We start from the raw sequence: 18,964 nt of genomic DNA on the forward strand, positions 1-18,964 counted from the left end.
ATCTTGCTTTGCCTGTTTTCCCTGCACTGTAAAGTTTATAAATCTCTAGCATCCACTTAGGCAAAACACTATATCAGCAATTTATTTAATCACTGAAGTCATGTGATACAACATCCAAAATCTTTGCCAGGCTGCACAAAGCTCATCAGACTGGTGTGACTTCTGGGATGTAAATTAAAATGTAATATAATATTTCTCCCATAAGTGATACTTTAGGACTTTAAGATTTCCCATGTGTTACGCAATGAGAGCTTTTGTTATATTATAGTTCTTTTCCAAATAAGTTATAAAGGAGCCTAGAGGTACCTCAGAAGCAATAAAGTGATGTATATCAAAACAGGACAACTTCTTGTGAAACTCCTTGACTACTTCTTATCTATAATCTAAATATTCTGTGGCATTTTGTTACAGTGAAATGGACTGAGCTGCTAATTAGAACAGAACACTTCAAGATAATTCAAACAGCCTGTCTTCCCAGGCTGCATAATATACAATTCATTATACAACCAAGTACTGTGCTTCAGGGTCAAAAACTCTTTGATAGGAGAAGTGATATAAATTTTTACTGTCCATTATTATCAAAGAAAAAAATCCTAATATTGCCTGAAAATAGGAAAATCATTTCAGTATGAACAAACATTATGCTTTCACAGACATATTTTAACTGCTACTTCTCTGGTATCAAGTTATTTTTGTCCTTCTTTTTGGTGTCTGCTCTGAAGAGGTAAAGAACAATGAGGAAGTCTGGACCTTATAGCATCTCTTTTGCCCCTGTGTTATGAGCGTTTCTTCTTAGGAAACAAGGAAAATTTATTGGAGAAGGCTCATCTCAGGGATAGATGATGGAAGGCAAAACCCCAAGATGTGAAAATTATGATATCTCTAGTTGTTGCTGCTGGAACACATGATGTTTGAGGAAGATGGCCTGGTTTCTCCTGAGAGCTCTACCACTGCCCCCAAACAAAGCAATTCCTTTCTCTGTTTTTAGTATCACTGTTTCTAAAGGAAAATGTATTAATGGTTATATTGCCTGGACATTATGACTCTTAACGTGTTTCTCAACTGTATTTTTATTATTATCATTTGATAGTGTCTATTACTGTTGTTCTACCTGAAAGAAATTGTAGCAAAAATTGTGCGCTTAACAGGAAAGAATTGAAACAACATGAAAAATAAGCTCACAGTTCAGAATTTGGCATACATGCTATATATTCATCCTGGGAACTCCTCAGGCGCTCTTCTCTCTTTGGTTCTATTATGTTTTGACATTTAAACACTTTGTGTGAGCACTTAATAATGGCTTGAAGACTGAGAGATCTTTACAGATGTCATAAAATCAGAACAGAGACTGGTTTTAAGGATTTCTGAATAGAAAAAGACAGACTTCCAATGCCCAGGACAAATCTTCTCCCTACTCTTTTCCTTGCACTCTTGTTCTCCCGACTGAATATGAGCCAGCAGTGTGCCCAGGTGGCCAAGAAGGCCAAAGGCATATTGGCTGTAGCAGAAATGGCGTGACCAGCAGGTCCACGGAGGTTATTCTGCCTCTGTACTTGGCACTGGTGAGACCGCTCCTCGAATCCTGTGTTCAGTTCTGGGCCCCTCACCACAAGAAGGATGTTGAGGCTCTGGAGCGAGTCCAGAGAAGAGCAACAAAGCTGGTGAGGGGGCTGGAGAACAGGCCTCATGAGGAACGGCTGAGAGAGCTGGGGTTGTTTAGCCTGGAGAAGAGGAGGCTGAGGGGAGACCTCATTGCTCTCTACAACTACCTGAAAGGACGTTGTAGAGAGGACGGTGCTGGCCTCTTCTCCCAAGTGACAGGGGACAGGACAAGAGGGAATGGCCTCAAGCTCTGCCAGGGGAGGTTTACAGTGGACATAGGAAAAAAATTTTCTCAGAAAGGGTGATTGGGCACTGGCAGAGGCTGCCCAGGGAGGGGGTTGAGTCACCTTCCCTGGAGGTGTTTAAGGCACGGGTGGACGAGGTGCGAAGGGGTATGGTTTAGTGTTTGACAGGAATGGTTGGACTCGATGATCCGGTGGGTCTTTTCCAACCTGGTTATTCTATGATTCTCCTGGGGTCATGGTCAGTCATTTTTCTTGAAATGCAGCAGTGTAGTAGCTGAGAGGACCTAGACACGGGCATCTCTTTGGCTGCTTTCCTGTAATGTTAGCACTATGTCCCAGAAATAACATGTTTTAAACTCATGCCTTTCAGGACAACACAGAACTGCTAACCGCACTGCTGCATGGTGGAGCTGACATTCAGCAAGTTGGGTATGGAGCTTTGACAGCCCTTCACATTGCCACAATTGCTGGTCATCATAAGGTCTGTTTCCCTTTTTCTGTACAGGAAATTATAATAAGTGAGTGCTAATATCAGCAGGTCATTTAATTTTAGGTTCATGCATTTCAAAACAAAACTCACAACTGGTTTAGTACACCTAAATTTTATTTAGTTTTGTGTACAAATGAGTGTTTTGACATTGAAGAAACATGCACAAAGGACATAGATCCGTTTGTCACTCTCTTACCTTTATATAAATGTCTTTTAAGTCTTGGCAAAAAAAAAATGTTATTGTTTTCTACATATCAGAAGTGTTAACTGATAGTTATGTGATGAAACGTGCTCACTCATGTATGTCAGGATTTCTGAACCTGGTCATGGAGTAAGGCTTCCAAATGCTGTTTTTCTGAGTGCGAAGAACACACAGTAAGAGAGTTTTATTCCCTCTTCTAGCTGTCACAGGCTCTGCTTCACAGCTCTGTGGTTTTCACTTCAGAAAGGCACAGAGGTTCTCAGTTTAGAGCTCTTCTATACTTCAGATTAGTGCAGAGAAAACTTGTCAGGGTAAGTCTAATGTAAATCTCAAACATCCATATTGGTAAGTCTTCTATGGGTTGGAGGCTTATCACTATGGGGAGCAGAGGAAGGAAGAGAGGAATGAGGTTCCCTAAATGCCCCTAATCAGGCCCTTCCCTTTCTAGACCTGTTGTCAGTCATGAATCTGTTTTCCTAGCATTTATCACCTCGGTTCTGTCATTCCACACTTCATCTCATTTCTGTCACCCTGGCAACAGCTCACTCAGTGTAATTTATTTATTTTTTTTAATCTCTTAAAGTACTGGGTGTGCAAAATTACCTTGGTAATGAAGGGTTTATGACTGTAAACGCACTCATGAATTCAGGTGCTTTGTTTCTTATCTCCTTTGGGTCCATTAAGCAAGCAAAGATTTTGTCCTCTGCTTGAGTAAAAGTCTTAACTTTTACAGAGTGCTGGACTAATTTATGGAGACAGAAACATCAGAATTCTTTAAAGCGAGATAATCAGGAAGAAATGGGGAAAAAAGTACAAAGGAGGCAAAATAGATTATATTAATACTTGCCTTTAAGCTGTGAATTTAATTGTGAATTTTAGACTTATAAATTCACTTCAAATATAGAGTGTGACTGGATGAGTAGAACAAAGCCTATGTGCAGTTTTCAACAGAAAAGGAAAACTTCTGTGTATGTACATGGCAAGAGAGACTTACGAACTCCCGAGTTAAAACAGTCACTGAGCTTATGTATGTAAAGAAAGCTTTCTCTTCTGCCACAATTTCAGTCAACCAGCTTATTCACGCACACACACAAAGAATTTACTATACTTATGCACATAGGAATAGTTAGGTAATAATACGTCAAAAGAGAGAGACTTCTATCTTTTCAAACATGCTGTATTGTTGGTGAAATAATCTCTTTAAAATTTAAGTTAATTACACATCTGAATTACTTTGAAGCTTCTGAAATTTGCAATAGGCACTCTTTGCAAATTTTTGCACTTAATACCTTTGAGTGTTTCTCTTTGTGTGTTAGCTGCACATATCCATGCATAGAGACAGTACCGAACATCACAGCAGTCATCGCAAGGCTCCAAGTTCTTTGGAGTCCTTGGACACTGATGCAAATAATCCCATCAGGAAAGTAGTCACTGGGAGAAACAAGCCAAGCTTTGCAAATCCAGCTCTGTACAGCTGACATACCAACACTTTCGCAAGTGCGAGTGAGAACTGTACTCCCTTAGGAAATCTTCTCACATAGCTTGGCTGCAAAAGGCTGCCTGATTGTGAGAGTAAAGGAGGCAGAGACTTACTGGAGCAGTTTTAATGTTACTTAGTATACTGAGTACACGGTAAGTCACGTGAAGGGAAGTTGTGTCAATGTAAAGGTACCTCCCATTTCTAATGGAAATAAATGTTATCTTCTTTCACCCTCTTATGGATTATATATATATAGGTTATACGTATGTGGAGATTGAGATTCATGGGCATGGGATTATGCATACTTTGTCTGCTGAGAACTTTATCAGACATGAGGGCCACCAGGAGTAACTCAGGATACTGGTGAATTTAGCTTTATGTTGCAGCCTTCAAACTGGTTCCAAAATTATTTAAATTCAATAGGTGTGCACTTCTTCTTGAAGACAGGATATGTAAAAATACAGTTGGTGTCATCCTTGAAATACCTAGAGAGTCTGTGTGTGTGAAGAAGGTGAAATTAAAGAAGGTTAAAATAATTTACGGGTGGTCATATGAAGGCAATCAACTAAAAAGCTGTTAGTCTTCAGTGTTTCAGTCAGCAACTCCAACAGCAATCAGGGGACAAATCAGTCTGTGGCACCTGTTAAAGCCAGAGAGTGAGGCAGCATCCTAGCGGAGCAGGCTAACTGTTTATAATTTGAAGGTCAACTCTCTAGGTGGAAGAATGAGGCTCGTCAGTATGTCTGTGCACGTGTGAAGCTGAGTGTGAGTGGGGATGGGGGACTGCATTATAGCATCGCATCTCTCAGCTCACAGGGCATCGTGGCATTCACTTCAAGTACACATACAGCCTTTTTATTAGCTTAATGGAAATCCTTCCTTGTGTATCCTATTACTAAAAAACACTGGATCTAATTGTTCTGTGCAAGAATTATAATGGAGATATTAGCCAGAGTCTTAAGACTTTAATGATCTTTTTCACTTTTATGAAGTATGTATTTAATGTTTCCTCTGTGGGATATACAAAGTACTCTTCTCTACATTGGGGCTTCAAGTAATTTTTTAAATGTCCGGGCCTTATCCTGCAAATGTCAAAAGGAGGCCCGCTATTCGTCTCGTGTCATTAGCTGATACTGAGGTTATTGAAGAATACCGGTGCTCAGCATTCGACAAGGAAAAGGCCATTAACTTGCTAAGAAATGCCTTAATGTGAGTGGTTTTGAATAGTTCTTTATTTCTTCCTTGGGAATTATTAGACCTTTATCAGAAGTGTTCTCCATAAATGAAGTGGGACTCTATAAATCTTCTTTGGTTCATCTGCTGGTCTGGGGACCAAAGATTTATAGTCAAAGTGCAGGCTTTTTTTTTTTTTTCCTTCTTTATATAACTTTGGAATCTTCAGTCAGCTGAGAATCTCCTCCGGTAGATTAAACAGCTTATTTTGCCCACAAATTCATTACTATACATGGAAATATGGAATTATTTTCTCAACTTTCCTAAAAACAGAATAAATCTAAGAAAGAGAAAATAGATTTTTTTCATTTATTCCAGTAAGAAAAATAATTATTTATACCATCAAATAAATAAAGAGGAGAGGTATATACAACAATCTCTACAATATAGTCTTTAACTACAGAAGAGGACCGACTACATTTAAGAGAAAAATAGAGAGGACTGGGAGGGAAAATGGCTTTTTTCTACATTCCCTGAAGAGTAAGTCTGTGGCTTCTGCTCTACCCCACACCTGAAACCAGTTCTATGAAATTAGGATATTGAAGGCCATCAGTGTCTATAAGATGCTCCATCTCATCTAAGTCAGTATGGTGTATAAATATTTCATGTGCTCTGTGACTCAGTGATGTGTTTTATTTCCCCAATACTATGCTGTTTGCTTATTTTATCTATTAATAGCAGTTACAGGTCTCAATGGGAAGAATGAAAAATTAATGAAAAAATATTAAATAAGTTGATGACCATGTTAGAAACATCACCAAATAAGTTTAATTAATCACTCATTAAGTCTGCTACTTTGAAAATATTAAATGCTTCCAGCCCAAGGAAGTCATGGCTGAATAAACAATGCATGTGCCTCGTACTCATTTCTGTGTTGTCCAGTACTACTGTGTTGGAAAATAAGCATCATTTTCTATTTCAATTTTTAAGTCAAAGTTTTCATTCTGAGATTAAAAGATCTACAGATGCATTAACTGGACTGAGAACTGCAGGCAGGATGAACCACTGAGACTTAATTTTTGCAATCTGCAAACCTGAGAATCCGAAGTGTGAATGTGTCTGTAGCAGGGACCTCTTGGGGAAAAGGGATTTAGACTTTCTACAGAAATAAACCCCTGTTCATTTGCAAGTCCTATGTTACATCAGCATGTTTGTCACCTCCTGCATTCGCTGGAATTTTATTTGTAATAGGAGTGCATCCAAATGTTTAAAGAAGCCTTGAAAAATTAAATTTATTTGAGCCTATTTAAATGTTTCACAATGTTCCAACTCTCTTCTGTTATTCCCTGAATTTTATGCCAATGCTGCATCTTCCCAGCTCTTTGTTTCATCCGACATCAATTTTTCAGAACTTTTCAGAAGCAATCTAGAACCAGGAATGCAGAACTCGTATTCACACAGCATCAGTACTAATGGCTACACCAGCTGCGAGGGAACGGGGAATCAAAGAGTCTCAGAATTTGTTTCTCTCTGAGGACCTGGCCAGTGACAAAGAGGACTGCAACTCATGAGTTTTGAATTCAACAGCTGTTTTTATTAGCAGGCAATGAACTGTCCAGATTGAATGAAGTGCAAAAAGCCTTTCATAGCCCACAAGTTGAAGACCAAGGTGTTTGGCAAACATGAGTATAAATGCTTTGAGTTGTGGCTCAGTAAAGGAGCTTACCTTAACCTGATAATGCTAACTTGTCTGAAACCCATGGCAAACTTGACAACACTGTTCTCTAGCTGTGCTTTCTTCCCTAGAATGTCCTAGGCAACATGTTTCAGCTAGAAGTCAAAGTAAATGCAAACTTTTAAAACTATGATATTATTGAATTTACAGTGATCTCTTTGCCCACATTTAAAATATGTTGTGTCTAGCATCTACCAATACCTGTAGAATATTTTCAAAATCCCATTCTCTGGCTCCCCCTTTGGAAAAGCAATCCCAGGGAGAGCACTTTATTTCAAGACACCAGTACCTGCATCTTTCATTAATGATTTATCTGTGACCTGTGTTTCATCTGACTGGAACAGCTGAGATAAAAGAATATATGAAAGCTTATTGCTGGTCTGATGTCTGTCCTCGTGTCTTTCAGAAAAGCATATATTAAATATTTCAGTAGATTTTTTCCTAAGGAAGACAATTAATTGTACATTCATCAGCAAACTCTTTTTAAAACATTCAGAAACTCCTTTAACGGTTTTTTAATTCAGTCTGATAGAATTTGTTCTAAAATTCTTACAGATACCTGAAGAGTTAGGAGTTGTAATAATTTAATGCAGAGACACTTTGCAGTACATGACTGATCATATCTAAATTACCTAAAGTGGAGGGAATTTGGCAAATTCTCGCCACTAATTGTTGAAGTTGACTTCTCATTTAAATTTTGACTGGTAAGAAGACAATAATAATTGATTTTATTTTCTTAGAGGATTTCTTATCCCTTGCCCTTATCCAAAAGACAAAATCCTTATGTAGTCTGTCTTATGTTTTATTTTGTTGACTTCTAACCTTCAGAGTAGCTCAATTAATTATCTTTGAAATGAAAATAATTGACTTCAACTTTCAAAAAGCTGCTGAACAAACTTTTCATAAGAGAATCTTAAGAAACATAGAATCACTAGGTTGGAAAGGACCCACTGGATCATCGAGTCCAACCATTCCTATCAATCACTAAACCATGCCCCTCAGCACCTCATCCACCCATCCCTTAAACACCTCCAGGGAAGGTGAATCAACCACCTCCCTGGGCAGCCTGTTCCAGTGACCAATGACCCTTTCTGTGAAGAATTTTTTCCTAATGTTCTGCCTGAACCTCCCCTGGCAGAGCCTGAGGCCGTTCCCTCTTGTGCTGTCCCCTGTCACTTGGGAGAAGAGGCCAGCACCCTCCTGTCCACAACAAGTTGTAGACAGCAATAAGGTCTCCCTTCGGCCTCCTCTTCTCCAGGCTAAACAACCCCAGCTCTCTCAGCCACTCCTCGACAAAGTAAGAGTATTGTTCAAAGTATTGTTCAAATGGCATTTTTAATTTAAAATTGGTTGTGTGGAAAAGGGGAGCTGTTGCTTCCCTCATTGTCCAGGCCGTGACACTGCGAGTGCAGTGTTCAGCCTGTCAACCACGATCTCAAGGTCCTTTCCAGCAAAACTGCTCCTAGTCAGGCAACCACAGCCTGTGCTGTCACCATACAGAATTTTGTGTTTGTCATTGCCGAACTTTGCATGGGTCATGTTGGTCCATTCCTCCAGTCTGGGTCCCTCTGGATGGCAGCCCCACCTCTGGTCTACTGAGGACTTTATTTGTTGTGCCCTGCTAACATGAAGAGAGTGCACTTCATTGCTGCCTTCAGGACCCCTGCTAAAGGAATTACAAAGAGCAGGTCCCAGCATAGACCTCTGTAGTACTCAACTTGATACTAGCCTCAAGGCAGAATACAACTTTTTACCTGCTACCCTCCAAGCCCTGTCACCAAACCACTTTTTCACCTGCCTACTTTTGCACCCATTCAGACCACAAGATCTCAAATTTGCTACAAGAATATTATGGAGACTGTTGAAAACGGTGAAGAAGTCAAAGTAAATATCATCCACTGTCCTCCCTTCAGCCAAAAATTCAGTTATCCTGTGGTAGAGGACAATCAGGCTGGTCAGGCAAGACTTACCCTTCGTACATCTATGCTGACTGTACCTGCTCACGCTGAGGTGTTGAGAACTGCTTTCTCTTCAGCTTGAAAATTTTCCCTAGTTTATATACTGCACCTTGAGTCATAGTCTTTCTCCTAGGATTAAAATCTTTTCCTGGTCTTTCTACAAGAATTCAAAGCTCTTTTTGCATCATAAATTTTGCCTCCACTTTCTGAAGTAGTTTCACCCTTACACATCACTCCAGCATATCCACCTACTTGTAATGCCTAGCACAACTTTCACTGTTTTCTAAGATTCCTTTCTTCTTTCTTAGAAAGATAGCTTGTCTGTGGAACTATCAAGATTGTCTCTGCACCCCTCTCATCATTTACAGTTGAGTGGAGTTTGCTTAATATGACTCACAAAATTCTTTTTATCAGGAAATCACAAAGTAACCAGCATGGCAGCCATTTCTACAGCCTGGAAAAATGTGTCAAAATCCATCTAGTTCTATGTTTATCATCAAAGCTGGATCCACATTGCTCAATGCAATTTTTTTCATCTTGAAGAGCCACAGTGAAGCTTGTAGATGTATCTAAATTTTGAATTTCAGCTTTCGAAGAAATTAAGAAGTGGAGTTGTGGTCATGTCCCTGAACATGTTATAGCTTCACAGTTGCATGCCTCAATTAAAACTAAACTAATACAAAGAATTTTTGACCATATTCATGTAAAACCTACAGGTTCAAACTTCTCTTTTTAGAGTCAATACCTACAACTTCAGTTTTATAATAGCAGTTTGCTGAAGAATGTCTAAGATTAATCACTCAAAAGCCATCAAACCATTAAATCACAGACTAGCTGGGTATGTGTTCCTCACCTCTGGTCAACCAAGCTACCTAGTATACTGGAAACTGTCTGGACATGAGAAGTCCTCCTAAATGGAGGGAGCCAGTAGCATTAACCAACCAGTAGCTGAGTGTGTTCTTTATCTTACTACATGAACTTATTAACACTCATCCAGCAGGCAGATGTGCTAAGGCTGTTTCTTTTATAGTCTTCAGCTGATATAAGGGTAGGCAGCTTCTCTCAAGATCTCAGGGGATCTTTCATGGATTTTTTTTTTTTTTTAATGGAGTCAAACTGTCATGCTCCATAGCAAAAGGATGTGCAACGAAAGGATGTCAATGCACACGATATTTAGTAAGGGAAACTCTGACTATATAAATGGGGCGAGGGGATCACAATGAGAGTGGTACAGCACTGAAAACTTTCCAGAGAGGATGCAGGACCTCTATCCTTGGAACTAATCAAAATTCAATTGGGCAAGGCCCTAAGCAAACCAGTCTTTGAAATTAGTCCTTCCTTTGATCAGGAAGGTGGACTAGGCACCTCCAGAGGACCCTTCCAGTGTAAATAATTCTATGATTCATTGTCTCTATTTCTTTCAAATGTGAACTCTATTTTTCCTGGGGGCTGCCCAGCTGGAAGGCAGAAATGGACCTAGGAATCCTGGTCATCAACAAGTTGAATATGAAATAGCAACATGTCCTTGCAGTTAAAGACATCCTGGGCTGCATTAGAAAGAGTGCTGCCAGCAGGAGTATTCCTGGCAGGTGAGGTGATTATTCCCCCATGTTCAGCACTGGGGAGATGGTATCTGGAGAACAGTCCCCAGTGCTGGGCTCACAGAGAAGAGATGTATGAACATATATGAGTGAGTGCACCAAAGGACTGTGAAAACAGTTCATGGATTGAAATGTCTGACGTACGAGGAGAAGCTGGCAAAGCTGGGATGGTTCGGCCTGGAGCAGAGACGACTGTAGTGGGATCTTATCAATGTGTACAATTACTTCTGGGGGGATGGGAAATGAAGAAGAGGGAGACAGGCTCTTCTCCAAGGTGACCTATGACAGGAAGGATGTCGACGGGCGCAAATTGAAATTCAGGAAATTCCATTTAAGCAGAAGAAATGGCTTTTATACTGTGGCAGTGCTCAAACACTGGAATATGTATCCAGGGAGGTTGTGGAGCCTTCATCCTTAGAGACTGAACAATATTAAAAAACCTGACTGGATGTGGCCCTGAGAGATCCGCTCTGGGAAACACTGCTTTATGTAGGGATATTGGGCTGGACAATCTCCAGATCTGCCTTCCAAGCTCTGTATTATCTGTATTATCCACAGAGTCTGGCTATGGCTGCTTGGAATGCTTTTCATCCCCAGGATTACCTTTATTCAGGAGTCCTCTCACTCCTGCCAGCTCCCACCTTCTCCCTTGCCACACGCTCAGAACTCACTACAGGTATAAATAGCATAATGTAGAAGCTTGCATTCCCCCTTCTTTCTCATTTCTTCCAGTTGCCAGGGAGGTGTTTCCCAGTTGCTCACTGTACTGTGGGTGATTCATGGTCCAGCATCTGTCATCATTGTTACACTCAAAAATTAACATTCATCAAAGTGATATATAGAAATACTCGATCCATGGTACAAGCTGCTTAGTGTGTCAAAATTCTTCTTTGTGCTTCAAAAAAAATTAGCAGCCCTTGGGCTTTGATGTACAATCCGAAGTTGGATGCAGACTTCTATTTTGACAGTTGTTCAGAAAGTCAGTGTTTGATAATTCATGGCTGTCCAGGAAAACACTGGCTCCCCGAAACACCAAAAAAAAGTAGCAATTTGAAAGAAAGCACTTAAGTTTATTTGTTGAAGCCAAAAGGCTATTGTCTTCTGAAACACACAGAAATCTTTACACCTTGAGAGAATTACGCTTGAGGATTTACCTTCATACATTTACATTTTAAAAGATCTTTCTCTTTGGTTGGATTTTGTTCTTTTACTTCTAAAAACTCTGATATTTTTGTTGGTCTTTGCTCATGATGGCTAAAAGAAAATCAAAGGTTATTTTGAGCAACTCCAGACGGTCATTTCTGCACCTCTTACTTCATAAATCAATCTATTTACTAGCAAACACATTTGCAGGCTTATTTATAAAGCATCAGTGACATTCAGTGTTCAGTTAAAGTACTGTAAGTTAATCACTTTGCCATGTTGTACACAGTTCCTCACCTTTTTAGCTTGCTTGTTTGGGGATTTTTTCCTTTTTTTTTAAATTGGTGATGTAAGGTTTTTGTTTTACTAGTTGACAATGCATGTATATATATTGTTTCTAACAGGAATTTTTTGTTTCCTTCTTTCTAGGCTGTTGAGATTCTTTTGCAACACGGAGCTTATGTAAATGTTCAGGATGCAGTTTTTTTCACCCCATTGCATATTGCTGCATATTATGGCCATGAACAGGTAACTGAACAGGGAATTTCAGAAGGCTGAGAAGTGAAACACTGAGGCAACTATGAGTTTAGTGTTAGATATCTTTGCTTTACAGTCCAAAGGATCTTCCCCTGAAAATGCCTCACATACTGAATTTACACTTTTAAGTCAATCTCTGGTTCCTCTGAAAGTCTGAATATCAACATTTCTACACTTTAATGCTCTGTGCTATGTTGTAGTATGCCCTCCTCTAGACCCCACGAAACAAACGATTGTCTCACTAGATTCGATAGCCAACAGACAGACTTGGACCCAGATACATGTTTCACTTAGATATTTGTTTATCCCATGTTTCAAAGACTGCATGAAGAATTTGAGCACACTATCATAAACCTCTCCAAGGAAGTGAACATCACTTCCCAGTAATAATTGCATGGCAATTCTACTGGTTTTCCTTGGAATCCACAAACTAAATTGCGGCAATATTTAAGTTACTAGAAAAAATGATCATTCATAGAGCAGGATTTCTCCATGAGGTACTGTGCATATGACTAGTCCAACCGTGCTTGCTTCATTCATACAAATCACAGACTTATTGAAACACAATCTGAAGTTCTGACCAAAGCTGGCATCAAACCTCCAAGTCCTCTTTCTTTTACTGAAGTATAATTGACATACAATTAATCTAGCATTACAGTCATTTGCTCGAAATAGTCCTTCTGTGTGAGCTGTAGTAATGGGTCTATTTCAGCTCATGCGAGTCATTCCCTATCCCTTCCTTTGGCTAAAAGCATGTATTTGGGGATATTTTCAAGTTTCAAAGGATGACTTCTAGATAGAGTGTATTTTTCATTTCAGTGACATGTTACTTCAAGTTCATTGAGGAGTTGTGGTAGGAAAAGCTTTTGAAAGGGCAGAGTTGAGATACACAGATGATTGAAAATACTTTTGTGGCTGAGTGGCAGCAAGGGTGTGAGCCAAAGATGTGTTTCTGAGATACTTTCTTTCAAATATATGCACCTCATCATCCAGTAACATTAAGAAACTCCCTGCCTGTTAGGCTGAGAGATTAGATTCCTTTTTTTGCCATAAGCCACTTCTGAACAAATAGTCACAGTCTTGTGAAACTGTGCTGAAAGTGTGTATGGTGCCCTTGTGATAAGGGACTGTTCAGAAAAGAGGTTCAGTCTCAGGCATTTGTGAGTTTTGAAGGTATTTACTTTATTATGCAGACTGGGCAGTTAAACAAATATATGTGTCTTGTGTCTAGCCTCTTGACCAGATACAACATTTTAGAGAATGAACGAGCACTTGCTTTTGAGAATTTTAATATTTTCATAGATATGTAACTTAGAAATTATTTTTCTACTGCATCTCCTTTCCGTGTTTGAATTTTAAAGAGATGCCAACATATATTATTGGCCAATGCATTACTTTATCTGATTTTTTCATGTGATAATGTAATTACCTTTGATGAAATATTCAGGTAACCCACCTCTTACTGAAGTTCGGGGCTGATGTGAATGCAAGTGGTGAAGTGGGAGACAGGCCTCTCCATTTGGCTTCTGCCAAAGGCTTTCTCAACATTACAAAGCTCTTGATGGAAGAGGGGAGCAAAGCTGATGGTAAGAAAATATATTTTAAATAATCAACTTTAACACTGTATTTTATAAACAGAGTCAGGCCTTGAATCTTGAATTTAGCTTCCTAACACATACTCTATATGTTTGTGTATCATCTTTGAGCAACTAAAACATAAAAGAGCAGTTGGAGAGTTCTCTTCTTGGTATGCCTGGTTTGTCATCTCACTTGTATTCCATTCCCATTAATAAGTTAGGGGTGAAAAATAGCAGCAGAAAACAAAATAAAGATTAATGTACAGAAGTAACTCACTACTGAGACACTCCTATCCGGAACACAGAGCCCTGTGGTATCTATCTCAGATCAAAATTACTTCAATGCACACTGAACTCCTAGTGAATGAGGTACAGATGAAGGACTTTAAGTCAAAATTATACAGCAGGTAATTTAAAATAATTCAGATGAGAAATTTCAAGTGGTTCACAATTCCACAGAAAATGGAATCTTTTTAGCACATGCTTCATTATGCTACACAAGCTTCATTGTAGGACATCTTCTGTAAAAGAAAGTGCACGTGAGAGACATAAGTGGTTGGAGAGATAGAAAAGCCTGTTAGCATGCTTTTGGTATTCTATGAGAATTCAGAATCTGTGCATTCTTTTTACAGGTGATCTGACACTGTAAGACTATAATGTTACAGTTCAATGCTGTATATTTCACATATGCCACAATTTAACATATTTTCTATTGTAATTAATATTGGCATGCAGCCAGTAGTATTACTGAATTCTTGCGCTTGCTCTTTCATTCCCTTTCCTTATGCTGTTTCAGCAGTGTAGAAGGCACAGAACATAACACACTCCAGTCTTACTTTTACATTGTTCTGACACTTGCATCACAGATGTGCACACACACTTGTGGCCACGTCTTGCCATCATAAATGTTATCCTATCTTCCACTTACATGAAGGAAGATAAACTTTACTATAGAAAATAAAGAGCTGTATTTTTTTCCTGTTGTATTATCAGCTGGCCTGGATGGCCACACTTCTGCTGGTGTCCCAACACCCCAGCAGAAGAACGAATGTGGAAATCGAGAGTGGGATTTAAAAAAAAAACATTAAAAGTACCTCAAAATTATCAATATGTTCCACTCTTCCTTATGTTCCATTTCTCTGAAATCAGGGAGGGCCTGGAAATAGTTGATTCTCAAATGCTTGAATATAGAAACCAGACTTCTAATGCAGATGTTTGCATGACTTCAAAAACTTTTCCTTTCAAAACGAAAGAAAAAAAAAACATGTTTTAAAAACTGTTTTATAGCCTGATGTGGTGACTAAGAAACAAAATATCTACAAACCTGTAGAACTAGTGGGTGGCCAGAAAGCAAGCATTTCCTTGGCATCCCATAAGCTAAGGGATATTTTTTATTATTCTTCAAAACAGGGGTCCTGGAGATTTCTTTCAGGGACCACACAATATATTCTTTGTCATTATAATTCTGATGGTCTTTTAATAAAATTTGTCTGCTTTCAGGACTACTGGCCTGCCTGGAGTTACAAATGACTTTGAAAGTAACTTTGAAAATCAGTGTAATGGCTGCCAAATCCAATAAATTTTAAAATTAAAACCAGAATTTGACTTTAAATATCACAACACATTCAGTCATGCTTCATCTAGTATTAAACAGTTATCATTCACAGGGACTTGGGAAATTTCTTTTTTTTTTTTTTTTAAACAGACTTACACTGTCTTTTTTCATCCTTTTACTTACCAAAATGATTTCACCTGTTAGTTTTTACCTAAGTAAAGTCTTAGTCCTAAGAGTTATTTCTACTGTACTCCATTTGGTTCCAAACAAGAACTTACCATTTGCCTGATCTGACTGTTTACTGACTAGGCAACCTGAATTTTTAGTCTCTGATTGCCATGACAGTTGTGCTATTTACTCAATTTGCTGTAAAATATTTTAAGACCACTGTTTGAAGATCTCTCCTGTATTTGTCTTTAATAATTCCTGAATCAATATGAGGTACTGTTTTGTGACAACTCTCTTCTGAATTGTATTTGGCTGATTTTGTCTTGTTTTGACTCTGAACTTCTTTTTAAGACAATATCCCATTTTAGCTGTCGTGCTCCATTTAGAAAACAAAAAGCTATCAATTAAAATAAAAAACATCATCCTGTGTTGCGGTTATACATCCTTCCAGAAGCAAAGAAAATCATTTGCAAGTATTTGACATAATTTCCAACTGCATAAACAAAGCAGAAGTTATATGTTTCTTTCCTTGCTCCACCTTACACCTTATTGTTGCAGAAGCTCATGGCCCTGATACCCATAGTGTCCTTCAGGCCCTTCAGTGGGTACATATTCTAAAAAGCAGACATTTATTATAATAAAACTTTGACATTTATTTCCCTCTTAGTTATTGAACTTCATAATAAATCAATTTCTGGTACCATGTCATAATAAAAAATAAAAGATAATATGTCACATGAATCTATAAATTGAAGAATGATTTTAAAATAGAGAAATAAAACAGTTTACCTTTCTTTACTCCTTTTAATACAGGGCTGCTAGGAAGGTTAAGAGGGAAGTTGATTAAATTTGCAGGCCATAAACTTAATATATGTTACAGGAATTCTTTTCTGAGGGCCTGAAATAAATTTCATCTTTGGAACTGTCTCTGAACATCAGTGAAGTTACAGGTTCATCTCATTTCAAAGGATTGGCCATTTCTGTCAGCATTCAGCATTACTTTAGTAAGGCTTTAAAACAGGGATTTAAACCTCAGAATGTGTATGGTTTATCTGCTGTCCCCAGCTACAGGGAAGAATTGTTCCTGAGAGATGTTTGTCAAAGTTTTGCTTAAAACCTTTGGAGTACAAGTTTGAGTACCTCTAATGGACAGATTATTCCTTAGTAGTCTATTAATTTCCTTTATACTGTCTCTAAGATCTGGTCCTTAATACTGCTACTCAACATGATAACATAAACCTTAAAACCAACTGGATTTTCCTTTCCAAAAATCAACAGTGAAACATGTTTTGTCTTAGTATTTCTAATTAACAACTACTGTTCCATGCATTTGGAACAACTGAGTGGATCTCTTTCTTATATAGAATGACTACATAACATAATTTTCCTTCAAATTGTGGTATACTGACAGAAATGGTTCCTTCTAAGGGTTGTTTATAACTTGTGGTTCATTCATGGAAAACTACATCAAATCATTCAATTCATCTGCTACTGGAAGAAAGCAATTATACCCTAAGCCCAAAAATTGTCTTGACATTGCACTATAGATGACACCGAATAATGTAGTTTTGATGTATGAAAGCCCACGGGAGTTTCAATTTTAAAGAAACAGGACCATAAATATTTTAGCAGAAGATTTCATAACATGTCTGCACAGCATAAAGCATTACTGAATATCCAAACCAAGCTGTATTAAGTATAAAATTCTTTCTATTGTCTCTTTCTGGGTCAAATGGCAGTGAATGCCCAGGACAATGAAGATCATGTTCCTCTGCACTTCTGCTGTCGATTTGGACACCATGAAATTGTGAAGTTCTTACTCCAGAGCAGCTTTGAAGTCCAGCCCCATGTGGTGAATATCTACGGAGACACACCTTTGCACCTGTGAGTCCTGTAGAGAAGATCTGTTTTACAGGGTTTGGGCCTGACTGGGAAGCCGATGTTGTTAACAATTCTTTATTGACTCCATCTTCAGTGCGTGTTACAATGGAAAGTTTGAAGTTGTCAAGGAAATAATTCAGCTCTCAGGAACAGAAAGTCTAACTAAAGAAAATATATTCAGTGAAACAGCTTTCCACAGGTGAGAGGTTTAAAATGCCATTATCAATAGAATTCTGCTTACACATGCATGCAACACAACACCCAAACTAACAGACGCCTCACCAACAGCCAGGTGAGGAACAAAGCAAGCAATGAGCTCAGCATGGATGTTCCATTTTTATCTTGAGATACAGGACAGGACATAAAGTAAAAGGTAGAACCTGATAATTAATCGAGAGAGAAAAAGCAAGCAAGAGAGAGAAAGGTAGGAAAGGCATCAGGCTGGTCAGCATCTATATGAATAATGACTACTCTTACTGTCCAGTTTGAGAGCTGACTTTAGAGCCTGTCCCACCTAGAAACCTGCTGGAGTCTGGATATTCTAAATTAGAAATGAGGTGACAGAATGACGTTTGTTCATGGTGCTGTAACTCTATAAAGTGTTATTTAAAAGGCACTTTGCAAAACAGATTTTATTAATTTTACATAGCTATGCAAAATTAATTCATACAAGAATAACTAGGCCAGGTTGGATGGGGCTTTGGCCAGCCTGATCTAGTGGGACGTGTCCCTGCCCATGGCAGGGGGGTGGGAACTGGATGATCTTTAAGATCCCTTCCAATCCAAACTATACTATGATTCTATAGTTAGAATGTTTCTGAAATGACAGAAATGAACATACTTTGGTGGATTGTTCATGTGATCACACATGTCTAAAGCTCTTTTTTTTCTGTTACTACATTTTTATCTCCATGTAATTATTTTTAAACTTTTGGCTGCCAAAATTGTTTGTCCTTTAACGGACTATAGCATTCCCTTTTCCCTTTCTTTTTGCAGTGCTTGCACTTACGGAAAGAACATAGAACTTGTAAAATTTCTTCTTGACCAGAACGTTGTAAGCATTAATCACCAGGGAAGAGATGGACATACAGGTAACATTGTCATCCTTATCAGCACCAAAAAATTTCGAAGCCATATACACTATCAGGATTTCCAGGGTACTTCCCATGACAATTAGATGTTTAGCATCCAATTGCTTTTTGCACAACTCTTAACTTTTTTGATATAGATTTGGAGGCAGGCATAGAAGTGATAAGAGTTTAATGAGGATGTGTCAGGCACCTTAGCTTGTGTATGAGTAAGCAAACCTCATGTAAACTGATCATCCCATAGTTAGGTTTCTAAGCAATTTTGAGAACTGGGCCCAAGTATTACTCTTCTAGAGACTGGGCATATGGGATACAGTGTCTGAAGGGCTGCACACCTCGATGTCTCTACTACAGATAATGAAAAAGAGTCTTCTTTGTTTCTACTTGCTTTTCCTTGTGTACAAAGTTGTTAAATATGATTTGCAGGTGGTACAGTGAATTCTGACATGTGTAGCAGGCAGTAGATTGATTCTTGCAACCTTAATATTTTATTTTCACCTATTGCCTCAGGTATTTTTTTCAATAATAT

The 18,964-nt window shown here is 38.5% G+C and overlaps 1 protein-coding gene across 1 annotated transcript in view; it reads left to right on the forward strand.

Moving 5' to 3' along the window:
* The window catches only part of LOC138723182 (serine/threonine-protein kinase TNNI3K-like), a 79,151-nt gene that overhangs the window by 10,767 nt on the left and 49,420 nt on the right, over positions 1 to 18,964 (forward strand). The window contains exons 5-10 of the mRNA XM_069862097.1: positions 2,218 to 2,328; positions 12,059 to 12,157; positions 13,614 to 13,752; positions 17,206 to 17,350; positions 17,442 to 17,546; positions 18,344 to 18,438. Of these exons, the coding sequence (XP_069718198.1) occupies positions 2,218 to 2,328; positions 12,059 to 12,157; positions 13,614 to 13,752; positions 17,206 to 17,350; positions 17,442 to 17,546; positions 18,344 to 18,438 (694 nt within the window). The remainder of the gene's footprint in view (positions 1 to 2,217; positions 2,329 to 12,058; positions 12,158 to 13,613; positions 13,753 to 17,205; positions 17,351 to 17,441; positions 17,547 to 18,343; positions 18,439 to 18,964) is intronic.

Source organism: Phaenicophaeus curvirostris, chromosome 8, assembly GCF_032191515.1.
Source record: "Phaenicophaeus curvirostris isolate KB17595 chromosome 8, BPBGC_Pcur_1.0, whole genome shotgun sequence".
NCBI classification, from domain to species: Eukaryota; Metazoa; Chordata; class Aves; order Cuculiformes; family Cuculidae; genus Phaenicophaeus; species Phaenicophaeus curvirostris.